Below are 21,462 nucleotides of genomic sequence, written 5' to 3'. Positions count from 1 at the left end.
TAATATTCTGCTAATTCTCTAGTCATATTGAGATAGAATGAGCTCTATTGCACTTTTACGAAATGGTAATGATTTGTACGGCTTGCATTTACCTGACAGTAGTAGCCTGACCATGCGCCTAAGCCAATATAAGACTGGTATCTGAATCCTTGACTATCAGGCAGATATTATACATAAAAAATTTCATCTACGCAGTATTATACATAAAAATGATAAAAATTTCATGTATGCACCAAAACTCAGGCAGAAAGGGAGTTCAAGGCGCACAACCTGGTCCGGTGCTAGATTGGATGCAACGAGTTAGAATAGCTGTTGATGCTGCAAAGGGACTTGAGTATCTACATGAGAGGTTTCAACCTTCTGTAATACATCGTGATATCAGATCAAGTAATGTTCTTCTATTCGAGGACTTCAGAGCCAAAATCGCAGATTTTAACCTTTCAAATCAGGCTCCTGACATGGCTGCTCGTCTTCACTCTACTCGAGTGTTAGGAACCTTCGGTTACCATGCACCAGAGTAATTACTTGACCTGAATATTTATTTATTGCATGGTTGTATTTAACTATTTATGCTAGTCCAGAATGATGCTTGGTGTTCTTAACTGCATGCCTAAGAAAATGTGGTGCACGTATAGAATTACCCGGTGGCTACGCACATAGCCCACTAAAGTTTTTCTTTCATCTAACATTGCCCTGCTTCAAGGCAGCCTCGATCAGCATGATCCTTTGACTAGATTCTTAGGATAATGCTTGTCCTCTCAAGTACAATGAATCTTTTTATAGATGGTTAATCTTTAAGTTGCACTTCAAGACATGTGCTGATGTGCTATTCGAGAAGCATTTACTTTTGCTACTCTTATTGTATTTTTTTAAAGCTATAATTTTTAATAACCAGTTATTTGAGAAGTATTTACCTTATCTGCCATATTTAATTACCCCCTAATGAGAATGAATAATCATCAAAAAAACAAAGAATGTTTTTATGTGAACGTGCTTGGATGATACTTTCTTAATTGTGTAAATTATAAAGTTCTCTATTTATAAATTACAAAACTGTATTGGTCTTTGGAAAATGGTCTTAAGATTTATTCTCTGGATGATTACTGATTTTTCAGTATGATCATTGGGTGATCAGATTGTGAAAATATTTCTTAAAAAAATGTAAATCATCTATTGCGAAATTAACAGTCATGGATAGCCAACATAGGGCAGTTGAATTGTGTACGTGAACTGGAATAGTCTAGTATTTTTAGGTTTCTTACCTTTTTTCTACATTGAAAAAATTAGATATCTCAGAATATTTATTGTGGCATAAAGCCACTAAAATTTGTGTGCTGTTAATGCTTAAGCTTAATGAAATAATGTGATGCGGTGATAAAGGAGGCCCACTAAGTGTGGGTCAAAGGAGGAAGATAGCAATTCACGTGGAGGTTAAAGTCAAGGAGGTCAACGTCAGAGGACCTACGAGCCCACCAAAGGGTGGCCGAACGGAGCCCTACATCAGGGGCCGACCGACATATGTTGCACGACCGACAAAAAGGTGGGCCAAGTGAAGCGCCTATGCAGCCAAGATCACCAGAAGTTCGTCACAGAGCAAAGGAGTTTGGAGATGATCGAAACGTTGTTCCGGTCGGGTAAGAATGTACTATCGAAACTTGTTGCTGTATGGAAGAGCAGCTGAGTCCTTTCGAGCGGAGAAGTACTTGGCCGATCAGAGGAGTACTTAGTCGAGCGGCTATCCCGTTCGGCCAATCAGCGGGAACGCTGACATGTCTTTGGATATACTTTTGAGAGATGATGTCATCGACACGAGGCATGGTCAACAGACGGATTGTACGATGAACAAATTGAAGGATGTGCCCACGACTAATTGAAGAACGTGTCCATGAACACGTGTCCAGTTCCAATTGGGGAACATGCCCGCAATCAATGCGGAGAACGTGCCCACGCCTCGAAAAGCGTGCACGTCATCCACCGGGACATTATATAAAGGGGGTCCATACACCGGCGTAGGTATGCATTATTCACTATTTTAGGCTTGTGCTACTATTGTTCCACGTTTTTCGTACCGATGACTGACTTGAGCGTCGGAGGACTAACGCTGAGCACCCCTTCTTTGGCTCGACACTGACGTTTCTTGTGCTTGTAGATCGGAATGTGGTCTACGTACAATCAACGCAGTAGCCACATCCCTAGTTTTCCGTTTCTATGATTTTCGGATAGGATCATATTGACGCCGTCTGTGGGATCGTATCCTGAATCCGAAACGCGAAGATAGAGGACGCTGGACGACTTGCCATGGTTACTCTTACAAAAGAGGAGCTGGATGTGCTGATACAAGCCCGAGCGGCAAAAATAGTGGAGTAATAACAGCAACAGGCGCTGGCCGATCACAGTTACAGGAACTCGCGGCCTTAGCAGCGGGTCATCCAGTCGGATATAGAGATTGAGCGGATCATGTATTCGTTCGGGGACAGAGTAAGAAGCCGACCAGCACATACGGAGACACGCCCCACGCGCCGATCCCACTTCCATTGAGCACTGTTCCACAGTCCAGCAGAGGAGTAAGGCCGAGCGAATAAGGAACGAGGATCCTCCTCGGATGACGCGCCCGTTCGGGACACACATAAAGGGAAAGCACTAAGCAATGATGATTTGCCCGAGCGGATCAATCAACAGTTTTCTCACGGAATCTTGGACGACCCTCTGCCAAAGCACTACACCCCGTTGATGATCGCTGAGTATAACGGAACGACCGATCCAGACGACCACCTGGTCCAGTTTGATAACGACGGGGTGAAGTGTCGGATCTTCCTCACCACACTTTCTGGGTTAGCGCAGCGCTAGTTCAGACAAATGCCGATTGGCTCGATTCAAAGCTTTAAAGACTTTCGAGCAACATTCTTACACCACTTTGCCAGCAGCAGCTACTACCAAAAGACGAGCGTCAACCTATTTTTCTTGAAACAAGGGCCCAAGGAGGCACTGAGGGCTTACATCAAGTGCTTCAACTAAGTGGCCATGGATATTCCATCGGTCTCGAAAATATTGGTGAATGCCTTCGCCCAAGGGCTCACCGAAGGAGAGTTCTTCCGCTCACTCATCTGGAGGCCGCCGAAGGACCTCGACCACCTGCTCAAGAGGGCCACGGAGTACATAAATGTGGAAGAGGCCTAAGCTGCAAGAAGAAAGGAGGTGCTGGCCGAGCCCGTAGGAGCGCCTGAACGGCGACCACCTAGCAGCCCTCAGCCACCTAAGGGGCCCCGAGCGGGAGGTGCACAGCAACACTAGGAGCCTAGAATGCAAGCTGTACAGCATGTGGCAGCCAATCGCCTAAAGGCGGCGAAGGGAAAGGTATGGACGTTAATGTTTTGCTTGTTCCATCATTCAGCAACACAACACGCGCGATTATTACGATTTGACGCCAATTGCGAGCCGATCGGCTCCTCGAGGATATCGTCATCGGTCACCATCACTCGATCGACATAAGAGTCGCCGATCAACGAAGCGGCGATATGGCGATCGAGTGGCATTTGAGCGACGTCATCATCAGTCTCAAAGGAAAAACAACGCATGTCCCGCCCGAGCTTCTGCTGAGCGGACTAGAACCTCGACTCCGGAGGAGGAGAACCGAAACAACATCGCTCGAGGAGAGATTGGAATGATCGCAGGTGGGTCGACCGGTGGTGACTCAAATCGAGCGAGGAAGTCGCATACCCGGTGCCTAGAGATACATGCTGTCGGATATAGCAAGGAAAAAGCCGAGCGGCCTGAGATCAGTTTCGGCTCCCGAGACCTAGAGGGAGTGGAGATCCCTCACAACGACGCCCTGATCATCCGAGCGGTAATAACTAATTATAATATTCACTAGACCTTTGTTGATATATTCAAGAGGGCGTTCGACCAGCTGCAAATTGACCGAAGTGGATTATAGCCAATGACGACCCCACTCTACGAGTTCACAGACAATGAAGTATTGCTGATCGGCCAGATTTGGCTGGCCATATCGCTCGGAGAGGAGCCGCTCAAGAGGACAAGGATTACAAACTTCATTGTGGTAGACGCGCCGTCCGCCTACAATGTTATATTAGGTCGATTGACCCTTAACGAGTTCTGAGCGGTGGTGTCTACTTTTTGTCAGAAGATCAAGTTTCATGTAGACAACAAGGTGGGCGAAGTAAAAGGCGATCAGCTGGCCGCTCGGTGATGCTACGTCGAGATTGTCAAGTCCGAAGCAAGAGTTGCAGGAAGACCCCTCGCTTGGAAGTGAATGACATCAGGGAAGAACCTCTCACGCTGGTCTATGAGGAAAAGGAGGAAGTCCAGATTCATCCCAACCGATCGGAGGCCACCACCTTCATCGCTGCCGACCTAACAGAGAAAAAGAAGGCAGAGTTGGTCACGTACCTTAGGCGTCACGACATGTTCGCTTGGTCGACCCACGAGCTCTCGGGCGTCTCGCCAAGTGTAGCTCAGCACGAGCTTCACGTCCGACTGGACGCTCGGCCTATGAAATAGAAGAAGAGGGACTACAGTGCAGAGCAGAACCAGATTATTTGGACGGAGATAGAAAAATTGCTTAAAGTTGGTCACATCTGCAAGGTTCAGTTTCCCAACCAGCTCACCAATGTCGTGCTGGTCTCTAAGTCGGGCAACAAATGACGAGTTTGCATCGACTTTCGTGATCTGAACAAGGAGTGCTCGAAGGACTTTTATCCCCTACCCAGGATAGATTAGATGGTGGACTCCACTGTATGTCCGACGCATATCAAGGTTACCACCAAGTGCCGCTCGGTCGAGAGGATCAAGAAAAGGTCAGCTTTATTACTACAGACAGAACTTATTGTTACAATGTCATGCCGTTCGGACTGAAGAATGCCGGCGCCACCTACCAGAGACTGATGAACAAGGTGTTCCGACGCCAGATCTGTTGTAACATAGAGGTATATGTCGATAACCTTAATAAAATCCCTTCGAGCTGCTGACTTTTGTGCAGACATCGAAGAAACTTGCTATATTTTGAGGGCGTATGGAATAAAGCTGAACCCGAATAAGTGCCTGTTCGGAGTAGGAGTGTAAATGAATTAAGCCGCTCGTGAGCTATTCGAAACTCGATTCGATAAAAGTTCTTTTGAGCTCGTTTAAGGAGGCTCGTTAAGATAAACAAACCAAGCTCAAGCTTCACAATATTCGGCTCGTTAGCTCGTGAACATGTTCGTTAAGATCATGAATCAACTTTTAAATAAAAAAATAATAGTTTTGATATTGAATTTATAGATTTTACAATGTACTTATTAAACATATAGACAAATATACTAAATTTATTTATTAGAATAAAATTATAAATTTTAATAAGAATATTATAATTTTCTCTAAATATATAATTTAGTTTTTAATGAATATTTAAATTTATAATTTATATTTCTTAAGCTCGTTTAGGCTCGATAAAAGCTCGAATAAGCTCGTGAGTCATGAATATATTCGTTAAATAAACCTTGAGCTCGACTCAATTATAAACGAGCTAAACTCAAACATTTAAGAGTTCGGCTTGGCTCGGCTCGATTACACCCTTAGTTCGGAGCAAGGAGTGGGCGCTTCTTCGGATACATTATCACCGAATAGGGGATCGAGGTGAATCCGAGCAAAGTGAAGGCGCTACGGACATGCCCCCATCTCGTAACTTGAAGGAGGTCCAATGGCTGACCGAACGGATTACCGCGCTATCAAGGTTCATCTCCAAGTTCTCCGACCGGATTCACCATTCTTCAAGATACTGCGTTGAGCGACTAAGTTCTAGTGGGACGCGGAATGGGATAAGGCACTAGAAGAGCTCAAGGAGTACCTTACCTCTTTGCCTGTATTGGTCAAGTCCATTGTCGGCAAGCCGCTAATGATTTACTTGTCATCCACTGAGTATGTGGTTGGCTCGGCGTTGGTGCGCTAGAACGGCTTTGAGCAACAGCCTGTATATTTTCTGAGTTATATATTAAAAGATGCAGAGTCCCGCTACACCTATCTCGAAAAATTGGCCTACGCGCTAGTACTCGCCGCTCGGAGACTTTGTCCATACTTTCTATCACATCCGATCGTCGTGATGACCAAAAGTGCCTTGGGAAGAGTCCTTTTCAACCCAGAGGCATCCGGACGACTGATCAAATGGATAACCGAGCTGCGTGAGTTCGACATACAATATCAACGCAGGACGACGATCAAGGCCCAGACCTTAGCAAATTTTGTCACTGAGGTCGGAACGCCGAGCCAGATGCGACTTGGAAAATATACGTAGACGGATAATCCACTTGACAAGGTAGCGGGATTGACATTCTCTTGATTTCGCCTCGGGAGGACAGGATGCAATTGCCCATGCGGCTAGACTATCTGGCTACAAACAATGAAGCTGAGTACAAGACTTTAAAATCCGACTTGCAGGCAGCTCGACATGTCGGAGCTGCAAAAGTCATCATCCACTCGGATTCTCAGCTGGCCGCTCAGCAGCTATTGGGGACGTTCGAAATAAGCAGCTCCCGACTCAGACTATATGTAGAAGCTTTCGCGAAGTTGAAGGCAAACTTCCAAGAAGTTGTTACACAGAAGATCGCCCGTTCGGACAACCAGATCGCGAATGAGTTGGCTAAGTTAGCCAGTTCATTGTCACCGATCATGATAGAGCAGCCGATCAAGCAAGTCTCACTAGTGGTGCACATTGACAGGATGAATGGAATAAACTTCCAGAGCGACGGGAAAAGCTCGTTGATAGAGTTCCTTCGATCGGGTAGCATTCCAGTCGGTCAGGAAAAAGCTCGCCTGTTGAAAAAGAGGGTCGGATCGTTCACTCTGATTAGAGACCAGTTGTATAAAAGAGCTTTCTCAAGGTTGTTGCTCAAGTGTGTCGGATCGGAGGACGTCAAGTACGCCCTTCAAGAAGTGCATCAGGGTTCTTACGGAAGTCACCCGGGCAACAGATTGCTGGCCCGAAAGATCCTGTTAGCGAGATATTTTTGGCCCACACTGCAAGAGGATGCCGCTTAGACAATGACCACCTATCTATCGTGTAAAAAATATTACAACATCCAATACTGACTGATTGAGGAGATGAAGACATCCACTTTGTCTTGTCCGTTCGACCAATGGGACATGGATATCGTTGGACTATTTCCAATGGCGACCGGTCAACAAGAATTCCTGCTCATCGTAGTAGACTACTTTTCAAAGTGGGTGGAGGCCGAGCCGATAGCCAAGATAACTGAACACATGATTATCAAATTCATATGACAAAATATCCTATGTCTGTTCGACATCCCTCGCAGGCTCATCTCAAAGTGGGTAGAGGCCGAGCCGCTGCTCGGTTGATGGCGTACAGACAATGCATAAAGCAGAACTACAACCAAAGAGTGATCCCACAGTTATTTAAAGTCGGCGACCTGGTTTGGAAAAGAGTAAAACCGGTCGGTGACATCACCAAATTGGAGGTTCCATGGGGAGGACCTTTTAAAGTCATTCAGAAGCTCCGCTCGGGAGCCTACTTCTTATAGGACGAGGATGGGTGAAAGCTCGAGCGGCCTTGGAGCGCAAATCATTTCCAACCATATAGGGTCAGGTGAGAGGTGCGTGGTTATATCTGAATGTACTTGTGTAAGTCTAGGTCTTGTGGATGTAGGAAGACAATGAATGAAAATCCTAAGTGTTCCATACTCTTGTGTCGTTCGACCAACTTAAAAGTCGAGCGGTGACTATAAACTGTAATCTTCATCAACAGTCGAGTGACGACTATAAACCCTTGTCTACGCCTTCAACAGTTGAGTGACGACTATAAACCCCTATCTGCACCTTCAATAGTCGAGCGACGACTATAAACCCTAGTCTACGCTTTCAACAGTCGAGCGACGACTATAAACCCTCGTCTACGCCTTCAACAGTTGAGCGACGACTATAAATCTCTTCTATGCCTTCAACAGTCGAGCGACGATTATAAACCCCAGTCTTCGTCAGCAGCCGAGCGATAACTATAAATCCGAGTCTATGACGAATATCGGTCGAGCGGTAGCTTTAAAACCAAGTCCACGACAAATAAAGCTGATCAATGAATATATAAGCCGAGAATAAGGCTGGTAAGGAAACATGTTACTCCTAGAAGCGGTAATTTTCCGCTAAAATAACGCCGTTTGGCTGGGCTGAAATAATTACGCCGACAACATAGCAGCCAGTTACATTGACGATCGGGAGTACAAGGAGCCATGCTTAGAGATTTTTTGCAAAGTGATTTTTTTGCAAAGTGATAAGTGGTTCATAGTCCTACTTAAACTGAGCGGTAATACATTTATTAACAAGTGCAAAATCAAACAAAGGGAAGAAACGTATGATGGAATGTTGTTAAAACCAACTAAACAAAGATTCGCCGAATGGGCGATCATGCATTAACATTTGGAAAATTTTTACAAAATAACCAGAAGCAGTACAAAAGGAGGCGAGCTTCCTAGTGGGCGGGGGTCATTCAAGATAATCGAGCACATCATCAGGCTAACTCAGTCAACTTGTCCCGACTGATGATCTTATTGGTCAATGCAGTTGGGATATAGCCACCGCCCTTCAGTTGGTTGAGCGTTCCATTAATGGCGAGGTCGAAGAGGCGGAGCGCCTGGTCGGTGAGCCGATCATTGAAGGGGTCCGATCGGAGGTAATCCTACTTCAGAATCTTGAACCGGCTAGACTCTGCACCTTGATAACTTCCAAAGCCATTCGGGAGCCCTCCAGCTCGGCCTTCATAGAAGCCAACTCGGCATCCTTATCAGCGAGCTGCTCTTGCGCTGCTGCTTGCTCAGCCGATCGGGTATCCCGCTCCGCATTCAGAGCTACCTCCGCCTCCTTCAAATTTTAGGCCAGGACTTGAGCCTCTTTGTTCTTGATTTCCAAGTCCTCAATGGCTCGGAGCTTCATAGCGTTGGCCGAATTGACCTTCGCCTCAAAGGAACTGACCTACTTATTGAGCCTCACCAGCTGCGAAGCCTGCTCGGCGCACTTGCTCCTCTCTGCCGTGCAGGCGGAAGATGACTACTACCCCGTACAATAACTGAAAGGAGTTCGACACTAATTGATGAAGGGAGATGTGGAAATATTTACAGACGGCAGGAAAGAAGGGATGAACGGGAAATCGGAGACCTGCACTAAACTGATCCTTAAAGAAAGACAGAAAATCGACGGGTGGTTCATGTGACCGGTCGTAAGCGAAGGGAATAACGACTTGATAATCGGATGGAAAGTGGTAGGTGGATTTCATCTTCTCTATATCGTCCCCATTAAACCTGGACTCGGTAGAAGTATACTAGAGCCTAGGGATGGGCATAGGGGATTGCGAGGAACTGGTCATTGAAAACGAAGGAATCGAGAAGAAACAACACGCGGATTCAATAAAGGAAAAGAGAAAAGCCTTACTGAAAAGGGTCGCCGGAGAAGAAGGGGAGAAGAAACGTCGCAGAGGTTGCTCGAAGAAGAGGATGCAAGACATGGTGAAGACGACGGCGAGCAACGAGATGTTTATAAACCTTGTGGCCGATCGCCCATAGCCGTCCGATCAAGGGTTGCGCAAAACTAGGAGAAGATCCGGCCGTAGAATTTAAAAAGGCACTTGCCACATCACTAACGGATATCCACCTGTCACATCGAGCGTGCAGTAGAAAGTGGGACACATGTTAGCAGGTTATAGCGGAGAATTAATGAAGTTTAATTAAAAGGCATGGGCAGTGTGCTCGAGTATAATGATCAGATATTTGCACGGTCTTCTAGAAATTTGGACGACGTCAGCCACTATCACAGGGCACTCATCCGAGAGAGCATAGGGAAAAGAGAAAATTCGTTAAGTGTAGTCATCAACGTTCCCGAGCGACACAGATATCTGAATATCACATCGTCGAAAGGCCGATCCACCACCAAGCTTATGAGGTATGATCTGAGAATTAGTCACACACCAAGTTCAACAAATGTAGCAGAACGGCGAAGTTTATGTAAACCGATTGGGAACTCGAGAACATAGAAATGAAATGCCGGTCGACGAGTTAGCTCTCCGAATCAACGACTAAACTTTACCGCTCATTATGCTCGAACGACGATTAGTAGATATGATCCGACCAGCATCCAGAGCACATAGAGTGTTCGATCGGCGGAGGTCACTCGAGGCACTTCTTGTCAAGTCAATCGGACTCGCAGCTTCCTTCGAATAGACTTAAGGGGAAGGCTTGTGATGCGGTGATAAAGGAGGCCTTTAAGTGTGGGTCAAAGGAGGAAGATATCAATCCACGTGGAGGTCAACGTTAGAAGACCGACGGGCCCACTAAAGGGTGGTCGAACGGAGCCCTACGTCAGGGGCCAACCGACATATGTCGCCTGACCGACAAAGAGGTGGGCCAAGCGAAGTGCCCGTGCAGCCAAGATCACCAAAAGTTCGTCACGGAGCAAAGGAGCTTGGAGATGACCGAAATGTTATTCCGATCGGGTAAGAACGTACTATCGAAACTCGTCGCTGTATGGAAGAGTAGCTGAGTCCTTCCCAGCGGAGGAGTACTTGGCCGATCAGAGGAGTATTTAGTCGAGCGGCTATCCTGCTCGGCCGATCAACGGGAACGTTGACGTGTCTTTGGATATATTTTTGGGAGATAATGCCGTCGACACGAGGCATGGTTATCAAGCGGATTGTACGACGGATAAATCGGAGGACGTTCCCACGACCAATTGGAGAACGTGCCCATGCCTCGAAAAGTGCGCACGTCGCCCACCAGGACATTATATAAAGGGGGTCACGTACAACAGCGGCGCAGGTATGTATTATTCACTATTTTACGCTTGTGCTACTGATGTTCCACCTTTTTTTTCATGCCGCTGACTGACTTGAGTGTCGGAGGGTCAACGTCAGGGACTTCTTCCCTGGCTCGGCACTGACGTTTCTTGTGCTTCTAGATCGAAGCGTGGTCTACATCTAGTTAACACAATAATCACATTCCTAGCTTTCTGTTTTTATGATTTTCAGACAATGATCATAATCAATGAGGAATCATTGTTGTAGCTGTTTATTCTTGACCATGGCATATATAATAGTTGGCTAATCATGGCTTCTATATGGTGTAACTGAAAATGTAGTTGAAAGGGTAACATTAGTAGAATTTAACTTGCTTATGAACGTTCCAATGAGCTCTATCTTTATGAGACAGATCAAAATGATAACACATTGAATTTTATGCCTTTTAATTATAACTGTCTTTCCAATTATATGCAGGTATGCTATGACAGGCCAATTGACACAAAAGAGTGATGTGTATAGTTTTGGTGTTGTTCTTTTGGAATTGTTGACTGGTAGGAAACCTGTGGATCATACAATGCCTAAAGGGCAGCAAAGTCTGGTCACTTGGGTAAAATTTCACTCTTACTATTTTATATCACTTGATTATATCTATTTTGTTTCAATATACATAGTCTTAGGATCAATAATGAATTTAATATTTGTGATGAAAATGAACATGAACATATTGATAGCAAAAAAAAAAAAAAAAGATAAAAAATGATGGTTGTTTTAAGCCTGTTTTTGCAACTTGAAAAACGTAACGATGCCTTTTCCTTTAACTAAAATTATTAATTATCTGTATGCGGCATGAAATAATAGAGAATCTATGGATTTGAGACAATCCCAAAAGAAAGTTATTCAAGTTACTTTTTCAACTTATAATTATTAACCTTATTATCTTTACAGTAATTTAATTAGAACAAGTCAATTTTGTTTTGAATATGAGATAGTTATTATAACGTCTTTTTATTATTAACAAGGCATTTCTTGGATGCCTATAAATAAACATGGAGCTTTTGACTAATAATCAAGAAATTAATTATTGAATTAATTCTTTATGAATTAAGAGTCTGTTTTGGCAATTGGAGGTCAATCCTGTGGAAGTGAATATTCGCTTATTCTTTTCTCTGATTTCCTATGAATTAGGATGCAACTTCTTATTACCATGGTATTAGAGCGAGATTCCTCGCTGCTATCAATTACCCCTATATTATAAGCCCTCCACAACCATCACTAATATAAACTCTTTGTAATCATTATCATATATAACATTGTCTATATCCATTGTTAGCATTAGTCATCATTGACTTGAGCCTACATCTCTTAAACATGATTACTGATCTTGTCCGAAAGTCGATGAGATGGAAAGATGGGGATGTGGAGGTCTTGCTGACCGCCCGTAGACTTCGTTCCGCCTTGCAAAACAAATGGCGTCAGTGTCGAGCCAGGGAAGGGGTCCCGGCATTGGCTTTTCGACGCTCAAGTCAGTCACCGACGATGATGTAGAAGGCGGAGCAATAAGAATGAACACTGTAGTGCAAATAGTGTATATCGTGTACCTCCGCCAATGCTTGAACCCCCTTTATATAGAGTTCCTGTAGCGCACTTGCATACTTCCCCAGGCGAGGACGCTTCTCGAATTTTCCCTTGAAAAGACTTGCCACTAAAGTATCTGACACAATACCTTAACAAGCCGAGCATATCTTTCATGTGACAGTGGCAGCTTTCGTCGTACGATCTTCTTGTCGACCATGCTTGGTGTCAGCGACACTAACTCCCAAAAGGATGTCGAGAGATAACATAGTGGGTCCGTTGCTAGGCCGAGTGGGTTAGCCGCTCTGCTAGAACTTCGCTATGCCTGTGCTGCGTCTGCTCAGTCGGAACTCCGTTGCGCCTGTGCCGAATCCTGTTGTCGGGCCGAGCGGGGTAGCTGCTCGGCCATAACTTTGCTGCGCCTGTGTCGAGTCCTGTTGCCTGGCCGAGCGGGGTAGCTACTCGGCTAGCATTCTGCATATTGTCCCCTTCTCCTTTCGGCGTCCAACACCACTCCATTGAGCGTCGGCTATTTGACACCTCCCCGAGTCAAAGGTGGGGTCAGACCGGAACCTTATCCTCCCGGTCGGGGGCCTGATCGCCTGACCGGCCAATACGATTATCATCCGTTTGGTCGTAACGATTATCATCCGTTTGGCCATATGAGACCTGAACGTTGACCGCCCTAACTTTGACCTCCATCATGGCAACTAACCCCTGTAGGGTGGGCCTCTTCTTATCGCCGCATCACATGCCTCCCCTTCAAGTCTAGTCGAAGGAGGCTGTAAGTCCGACTGGCTGGACAAATTGTCAATGACGCTTTTCACCCGATCCATGCCTCTTAATTACCTTCATTAAATGCCATCCCGTGGTGCAGTGCCACGTGTCCCTCCTGCTGCCACTGCACGCTTGACGTGATAGGCGGATATCCTATGGTGATGTGACCTTTGGCGCTTTGAATTCAACGGCCAGATTTCTTCCTTGATCTCCTCGACCGTAGATCGGACGACCTCGATCGACCCGCCCTGGGGTTTATAAACCCTTGCTCGCTGCCTTCTCCTTTTGCATATTTCCACCTTTGAGCTCTTCGGCGATACTTCACCTTTGTCTCTCGGCAATATCCTTCCTCTCCTGCTCCTTCGGCGACATCCCAGTAAGCTTTCCTTCCCTCCAATCGCATCTTTTTGCTGTCTTCTTTGCTTTTTGCGATGGTGAGTTCTTCACAGCCTCCCGTCGCCGTCTCTGGGCCTTGGTACACCTCTACTTAGTCCAGGATTGACGCCGGCGACGGTGAGAGCCTGACAGCCGCCTATGAGTTTCCTTTCGATTACCAAGTTCTTCCTTCTCCTTCCGATCGACCAAATGCTCCGCCGTCTGACTGCCGCCGGTCTGCGGTTTCCAATCCACCCCATCTTTCCTGCCATATGTAAATATTTCGCATCTCTCTTCATCAACTAATGCCGAACTCCTTTCGGCTGTTGTGCGGGGTAGTGGTTCTATTCTGTCTGCACGACATTCCTCTCACTCCTCTGCTTTTTCATTATTTTTATTATCTCAAATTGCCCGAGTCGGGGACTTTCCTTTTCCAAGCCCAAGTGGGCTTAGTTTTCTTCGATAAAATGCCGATCTCTAACAAGCATTGGAGGGAGTACTTTTTTATGGGCCTTCCTCAGCGGTCAGACTTCCTGACCGACTGGCAGCTCGAAGTGGCGAGTCAGCCTCCACTAAAAAAGTACAAGAGCCGATCGGACTATACCTCAATGCAACTTCAAGCACTAAGTTGCTGCTGGAGGGTGTCCTCTACGTTTTCGGCTTGAGTCCGATCCGCACATTTCTTCCATCCAGCCTAGGTATATAGCTAATTTCTCTTCTTCTTTTGATTATAACTAATTTCTCTTCTTCTTTTGCAGCTGACATCATGCTGCGTGCGCATTTGGCCAAAAAGGCCAAGCTTGCGGACGTTGAGATCAATGCGGCGGCCATGACCGAGCTGGAGAGCAGTAGTCTTCGGCCGATCATCTCACAAGAAGACCCGCATGGCGAGAGCGAGGGGGCTCCAGCTTTAGTGAGCGAAGGGATAGCCAGCCGGACGCCCATCGGTGGAGCGGTTGGTGCGTCGAACCCTCCCTCCGAGTGGCTGCCGGTGATTCCAATTGAGAGGGTGTCATATTCTGCCTCATCTGGGGAACCACTGATAAGGTCCAAGAGGCGTCGAGCGGAGACTTCATCGCGATCCACTTCCTCGGTGGTGCGGACCCCCACCAGAACTGGCCCGCGCCCTTCTGCCGAGCGGGGTGAAACCTCGACCCTAGCTTCAACTCTGACGACTGTTCCCCCTACGTCGTTTGATCGGACACATGGAACCATTTGCACGCCGCCAGTTGTCTTCATGCCGCCACCATCGAAAATTCAAAATCTAGCATTCGTCCGGCATCCTCATCTCGGCCGTCCGGCAGAGCGACCTTGGCCCAATCAGCCCCGAGCGGCCAGCGCCATATAACGGCGATTCTCCATCTTCCGACCGAGGAATGACGTGAGTTGGATGGCGCTGAAGCTCGAGCTCTCGAGCACCAGATAATCATTCAAGGGTTGCTTGCACAGATATGGGTTGACGCCCGAGCCCGTGCAGTGGTCATGCCTCCGGGGGCGCTCGCGGACAGGTACACCCGAATGTCCACTGGGGTAGGTCTTGTATTTTCTTAATTTATTTTTGATCGACGCTTATATTTTCCTGGTTATTCAGAGTATTGGGTAGAGAGTCTGGCTATGTGCTAAAAGCTTGCTTTTTTGGAGTAGGAAGTTAAGCAACTGAAGGCGTTGGGCGATCAATCATCCGCTTCTCAAGAGCGGCGGGAGCAGATGAATACTGATATGGCTCAACTATGAGCCGATCTGGCTAAGAGCGCCGAGCTGCTAGAGGCGGAGAAAGGAAAAAGCGCCGAGCAGGCCACCCAAATAGCTCGGCTTAATAAACAGGCCAATACCTTTGAAGCCAAAATCCATTCGGCCAACACCAGGAAACTTCGGGCTATTGAAGATCTGGAGATCAAGAATAAAGAGTTTCGGGTGTTGGCTCAAAACTTGAAGGATACTTAGGCCGCGCTGAAGGCCGAGAGGGATGGACGGTTGACCGAGCAAACTTCAACGAAGACCCAGCTCGACGCCAAGACGAAGAGTTGGCCTGGTTGAAGGAAGAACTTAAGGCCTCCCGAGCGGCCCTAGAGACATATCAGAGAGCCGAGTCGGGTCGGTTCGAACTCATGAAGCAAGCCTACATCCGCTCGGATGTTTTTAATGTCAAGGTCGCTGACCGGGCACTTCGTCTGTTTGACCTGGCGATCAAAGGGACGTTCGACCAACTCAAGGAAGGTGACTACCTCCTTACTGCTCTATCGAGTAAGGTCATCAGTCGGGACAAGCTGACTGAATCGCTGCCCGATGATGTCTTGGATTATCTAAAGTGATCTTTGCTCGAGTGATTTTGTATTCACCCTTCTGTTTGTAATCCTCATGCAAGCTGTTTGTAATCCTCATTTCAAGTATTAATGAATGATCACCCGTCTGGTGATCTTTTTTTATTCATTCATCCCCTTGCCTCCATTTGACATCTTTCGATTTGACTCGTATTTTAGTTGTTCACGTGTTGCCACGTAAAATCCTGAGCAAGATTATGAGTTGCTTATTGTGGCTTTCTGACCTTCCGATCGGTGACGAGAAGTCATAGCAGAATAATCCCGAACGATCACCGTATTTTGATGACTTGCAGCTTTTGAGTAGCGCGTATTCACGGTTGGCCGTTTATCGTTCTTGAATTATAAGATCAACGCTTGACCGCTTATCGAGACAAGGGTTTAAGGTCGCCGCTCGACCACTAATGACAACAGGGGTTTAAGGTCGTCGCTCAACCGTTGGTGAAGGCTATGGTTTAAGGTCGTCACTCGACCGCTGATGAAGACTAGGGTTTAAGGTCGTCGCTCGATCGTTGGTGAAGACGAGGGTTTAAGATCACCGCTCGATCGTTGGTAAAGACTCGGGTTTAAGGTCGCTGCTCGACCATTGGTGACGATCGGGGTTTAAGGTCGCCACTCGACCGCTGATGACGACGGGGGTTTAAGGTCGCCGCTCGATCGTTGATGAAGACGGGGGTTTAAGGTCGTCGCTCGACCGCTGATGAAGACTAGGGTTTAAGGTCGCTGCTCGATTGTTGGTGAAGACGAGGGTTTAAGGTCGTCTTGACCGTTGGTGAAGACGAGGGTTTAAGGTCGCCGCTCGACCGTTGGTGAAGACGTTGACTCAGCTCAAAAGTGGTATACTTCGCTTTTATTCAAATTTGTCCTGCATCCATGAAGCAATATACAAATACATCCGTGTTCACTTGCGCACCTCTCACCCGACCCTGTAGGGTTGGAGATGATTCGCGCTCCACGGCCGCTCGACCAACCTTCCGTTCTCATCCTCCAAATAGTAGGTGCCTGAGCGGAGCCTCTGCACGACTTTAAAAGGTCCCACCCATAGGGCTTCGAGCTTGGCGACGTCACCGACCGACTTTACTTTCTTCCACATGGGATCGCCGACCTGGAAAGACCTCGGGATCTGTTTCATCCACTGTTTGTACGCTATTAGCCGAATGGCTGCTTTAGCCCGCATATCGTCCACCAAGTCGAGCTCCATGAATCTCCGTCTGACATTTGCTTTATCGTAGAACCGCACCCGATCGAATTCCACTCCAACCTTTACAGGGACGATTGCTTCGTCGTCGTATACCAAGTGGAAAGGAGTTACGCCGGTCCCCTCCTTTGGTCGTACGAAGGGCCTACAATACACTGGGGTGCTCGTCAACCCAGCTGCTTGTGGTCGAGCCGAGCCTGTAGTCCTCTGAGGATTTCCCTATTGGCGACTTCCGCTTATCCGTTGCTCTGGGTAGGCCACAGAGGTGAAGACCTGCTAGATGCTAGAGCCCTCACACCACTTTCTAAGCTTCTGACCGGTGAATTGTCTCCCATTATTTGATATGAGCCGGCGTAGGATGCCGAATCGGCATATGATGTTTTGCCAAACGAACTTAATGACCATATGCTCGGTATTCTTGCAAGTGGCTCGGCTTCCACCCACTTCGAGAAGTAGTCCACGGTGACGATCAGGAATCTCCGCTGACCTGTCGCCATGGGAAATGGCCTAACGATGTCTATGCCCTATTGGTCGAACGGGCAAGACGCCTTGGATGTCTTTATCTCCTCGGTTAGACAGTGCGAAGTATTTTGATATTTTTGGCAGGACAGGCAAGTGCCTACTTCTGAGCGGAGTCCTCTTAAAGAGTGGGCCAAAAATATCCGGTCAAAAGTATCTTTCGGGCTAGCGAGCGACTGCCTGGGTGACCTCCACAAAAGTCCTGATGTACTTCCTTCAAGATGTACTCGGCATCTTCTGGCCTGACGCATTTGAACAAGGGTTTGGAGAAGACTCTTTTATACAACTGATCTTCGACAAGGGTGAACCGTCCGACTCTCTTCTTTAGTAGACGGGCTTCCACCTAATTGGCCGGTGTGACTCCCGATCGGAGGAACTCTATCAGTGTCGTTCTCCAGTCACTCGGGAGAGTTATCCCTTCTGTCCTGTCGATATGCGCCACTAATGAGACTTGCTCGATCGGATGCTCTATAGCGATCAACGTCAAGGAGCTGGCTAATCTTGCCAACTCATCTGCTGCTTGGTTCTCCGATGGGGGGATCTTCTGTATGACGACCTCCTTAATGTTGACTTTCAGCTTCTTGAAGGCTTCCGCATAGAACTTGAACCAGGTATTGTTTATCTCGAACGTCCTTGATAGCTGCTGAGCAACCAATTGAGAGTCCGAGTGGATGAGGACTTTAACGACTCCCATATGCCGGGCCGCCCATAAGCCGACTACCAATGCTTCATACTCAACTTCATTATTGGTGGCTTTGTAGTTCAGCCGTACTGACAGGTGCATTCAGTCTTTCTGCGGTGAGCTTAACATTATGCCAATCCTGCTACCTTGCAGAGTGGACGAACCATCCACATATATCTTCCAGGTTGCCTCCGGCTCGACATTCTGGACCTCTGTGATGAAATCAGCCAAGGTTTGGGTCTTGATTGCCGTTCGGGGTTCGAATTCACTTAGCTCGATCGTCCATTTTATTAGTCTCCCAAATGCCTCGGTTGAGAAGGATTTGCCCCAAGGCGCTGTTAGTTAGCACGATGATTAAGTGTGCTAGAAAGTATGGATGAAGCCTCCGAGCGGCGAGTGTCAAATGCATAAGCTAATTTTCCAGACCGGTGTAGTGAGACTCGACATCCTTCAATATATGGTTTAAAAAGTATACAGGCTGTTGTTCCTGGCCGTTCTGCCTTATTGAAGCCGATCCAACCGTATGTTCGTTGGATGATTAGATAGATCCAGAGCGGCTCACCAACAATCGACTTGGCTAATATAAGTAAGGAATTAAGATACTTCTTGAGCTCTTCTAACGTCCGATCACACTCGGCGTCCTATTGGAATTTTGTAGCTCGATGAAGCACCTTAAAGAATGGCAAGCTCCGGTCGGATGATCTGGATAGTGCTGTGATCCGACCGATCAACCGTTGGGCTTCCTTCAAGCTCCGGGGTGGTGACATGTCTTGTAGCGCCTTAACCTTGCTTGGATTGGCTTCGATGCCCTGCTCGGTGACAATGTAACCCAGGAAACGACCACTCTTCATGCCGAATAGATATTTATTCGGGTTCAGTTTTATCCCGTAAGCCCTCAGAGTTTGACAGATCTCATCAATATATGCGCATAGGTCAGTAGCACGGAGAGATTTTATCAATATATCGTCCACATATACCTCCATGTTACGGACGATCTCCCTCCAGAACATCTTGTTCATGAGTCGCTGGTAAGTAGCGTCTGCGTTCTTGAGTTCGAACGGTATGACGTTGTAGCAGAATGTTCCGTTGGCAGTAATAAAGCTGATCTTCTCCTGGTCTTCTCGGGCGAGCAACACTTGATGATAGTCCTGATAAGCATCAAGCATGCAGATCAGCTCGCAGCCCGCAGTAGAGTCCACCATTTGGTCTATCCGAAGCAGCGGATAGAAATCCTTTATGCATGCCTTATTCAGGTCATGAAAGTCAATGCAGATCCGCCATTTATTTCCCGGCTTAGAGACTAGCATGACGTTAGCGAGCCAGCTCTGGAATTGGACTTCTCTTATATGGCCGACCTTCAGCAGTTTTTCTTTTTCTGTCCAGATGATCAAGTTTTGCTCCGTGCTGAAATCTCTTTTCCTTTGCTTTACCGGCCGAGTGTCCGGTCGGACGTGAAACTCATGCTGGGCGATGTTCGGTAAGATTCCAGGAAGCTCATGTGTTGACCATGCGAACACATTATAATTTTGTCTGAGGCAGACGACCAACTCTGCCTTCTTCTCCTCCTCCAGGTCGGCGGCGATAAAGGTGGTTGCTTCTGTTCGGCTTGGGTGGATCTGAACCTCCTCCTTTTCTTCGTATACCAATGTAGGAGGTTTTTCAGTGATTGCGTTTACCTCCAGGCGTGAATTCTTCCGAGCGTTCTTAGCTTTTGACTTGTCCATTTCGACGTAGCATCGTCGAGCAGCAAGCTGGTCGCCTTTGACTTCTCCCACCCGGTCATCCACCGGAAATTTGATCTTTTGGTAGTATGTAGATACCACTACCCGGAACGATCGGCCCAGGATGACATTGTAGGCCGACGGTGCATCCACCATGATGATGTTTGAGGTCCTGCTTCTCATCAGCGGCTCTTCTCCGATTGAGATGGCCAGCTTGGCCTGTCCGAGTGGCAATACCTCATTGCGTATGAAACCGTAGAGCGGGATTGTTATAGGTAGCAACTCGTTTCGATCGATTTATAATTGATCGGAAGCCTTCTTGAAGATGGTGTTCACCGAGCTCCCTGTGTCAACAAAGGTTCGATGAATAGTATAATTGACAATTACTGCTCGGATGATCAGTGCGTCGTCGTGAGGGATCTCCACTTCCTCCAAATCTTTGGGACCGAAGCTGATCTCGGGCCCTTCAGCCCTCTCTTGCTACATCCCACGGCGCGGATTTCCAATCGGCGAGCGTGCGACTTCCTGGATCTGTTGGAGTCGCCGCCGGTTAGTCCCTTGGCGATTATGCCTATTTTTCCCTGGGCGACATTGCTTCTGTTTTCTTCTTCCCGAGCTGAGGGTCTATTCTGCTCAGCAGGGAGTCGGGAGGGACCCGTGTTATCCCTCTGCTGGTGTTGTTGATCACGTCGCTCGAGCGCCCTTCTTTCGTCCTCACGCCACCCCATGGATCTATGCCTATGGCGCCGATCGGGTGACGGAGATCAGCGGCGGTATCCTCTTGGCGCCGATCGGCTAACGATCGGTGTCAGATCATAGCAGTCGCGCGTGTTGTGCGTCACCGACTGATGAAAATAGCAGAACATTAGCGTCTATACCTTGCCTTTTGCAGCCTTATGATGACCGGAGGCCACATGTTGCACGGCATGTGTCCTGACCTCCTGGTGTGGTTGCGCTCCCTCTTCCCTTGACCCTTAGGCGGCTGGTGGCTCTTCAACGGTCGACGCGCGGACGCCGACGAGGGTTTGGTCGGCGTTTCCTTTTTTCTTGCCGCTTGAGCTTCTTCCACATTTATGTATTCAGTGGCCTTCTTGAGCTGGTGGTCGAAGTCTCTGGACGACTTCCTGATGAGTGACCGGAAGAACTCTCCTTTGACGAGTCCCTGGGTGAAGGCGTTCATTAGCATCTTAGAAGAGACCGATGAAATGTCCATGGCTACTTGGTTAAAGTGCTTGATGTACGCTCTGAGCGCTTCCTTGAGCCCCTGCTTTAGGGCAAAGAGGCTGACGCTCGTCTTCTGATAGCGTCGACTGCTGGTAAAATGGTGCAGGAATATAGCTCGGAACTCTTTGAAGCTGTATCGATCCGTCCGACAATCTTCTAAACCAGCGTTGTGCCGATCCGGAAAGCGTAGTGAGAAAGACTTGACACTTCACCCCATCTGTGTACTGGTGCAGTGTGGCTGCGTTATCAAACTTATTCAGATGATCATCTGGATCGGTCGCTCCGTT

The 21,462-nt window shown here is 47.4% G+C and overlaps 1 protein-coding gene across 1 annotated transcript in view; it reads left to right on the top strand.

Moving 5' to 3' along the window:
• The window catches only part of LOC122025711 (PTI1-like tyrosine-protein kinase 3), a 36,767-nt gene that overhangs the window by 11,604 nt on the left and 3,701 nt on the right, over window positions 1-21,462 (top strand). The window contains exons 5-6 of the mRNA XM_042584564.1: window positions 244-517; window positions 11,264-11,396. Coding sequence (XP_042440498.1) covers window positions 244-517; window positions 11,264-11,396 — 407 coding nt within the window. The remainder of the gene's footprint in view (window positions 1-243; window positions 518-11,263; window positions 11,397-21,462) is intronic.

This window comes from Zingiber officinale, chromosome 1A (genome assembly GCF_018446385.1).
Source record: "Zingiber officinale cultivar Zhangliang chromosome 1A, Zo_v1.1, whole genome shotgun sequence".
Classification (NCBI taxonomy): domain Eukaryota; kingdom Viridiplantae; phylum Streptophyta; class Magnoliopsida; order Zingiberales; family Zingiberaceae; genus Zingiber; species Zingiber officinale.
The sequence above is the reverse complement of the archived record's forward strand: the minus strand, read 5'-3'. Positions and strand labels throughout refer to the sequence as shown.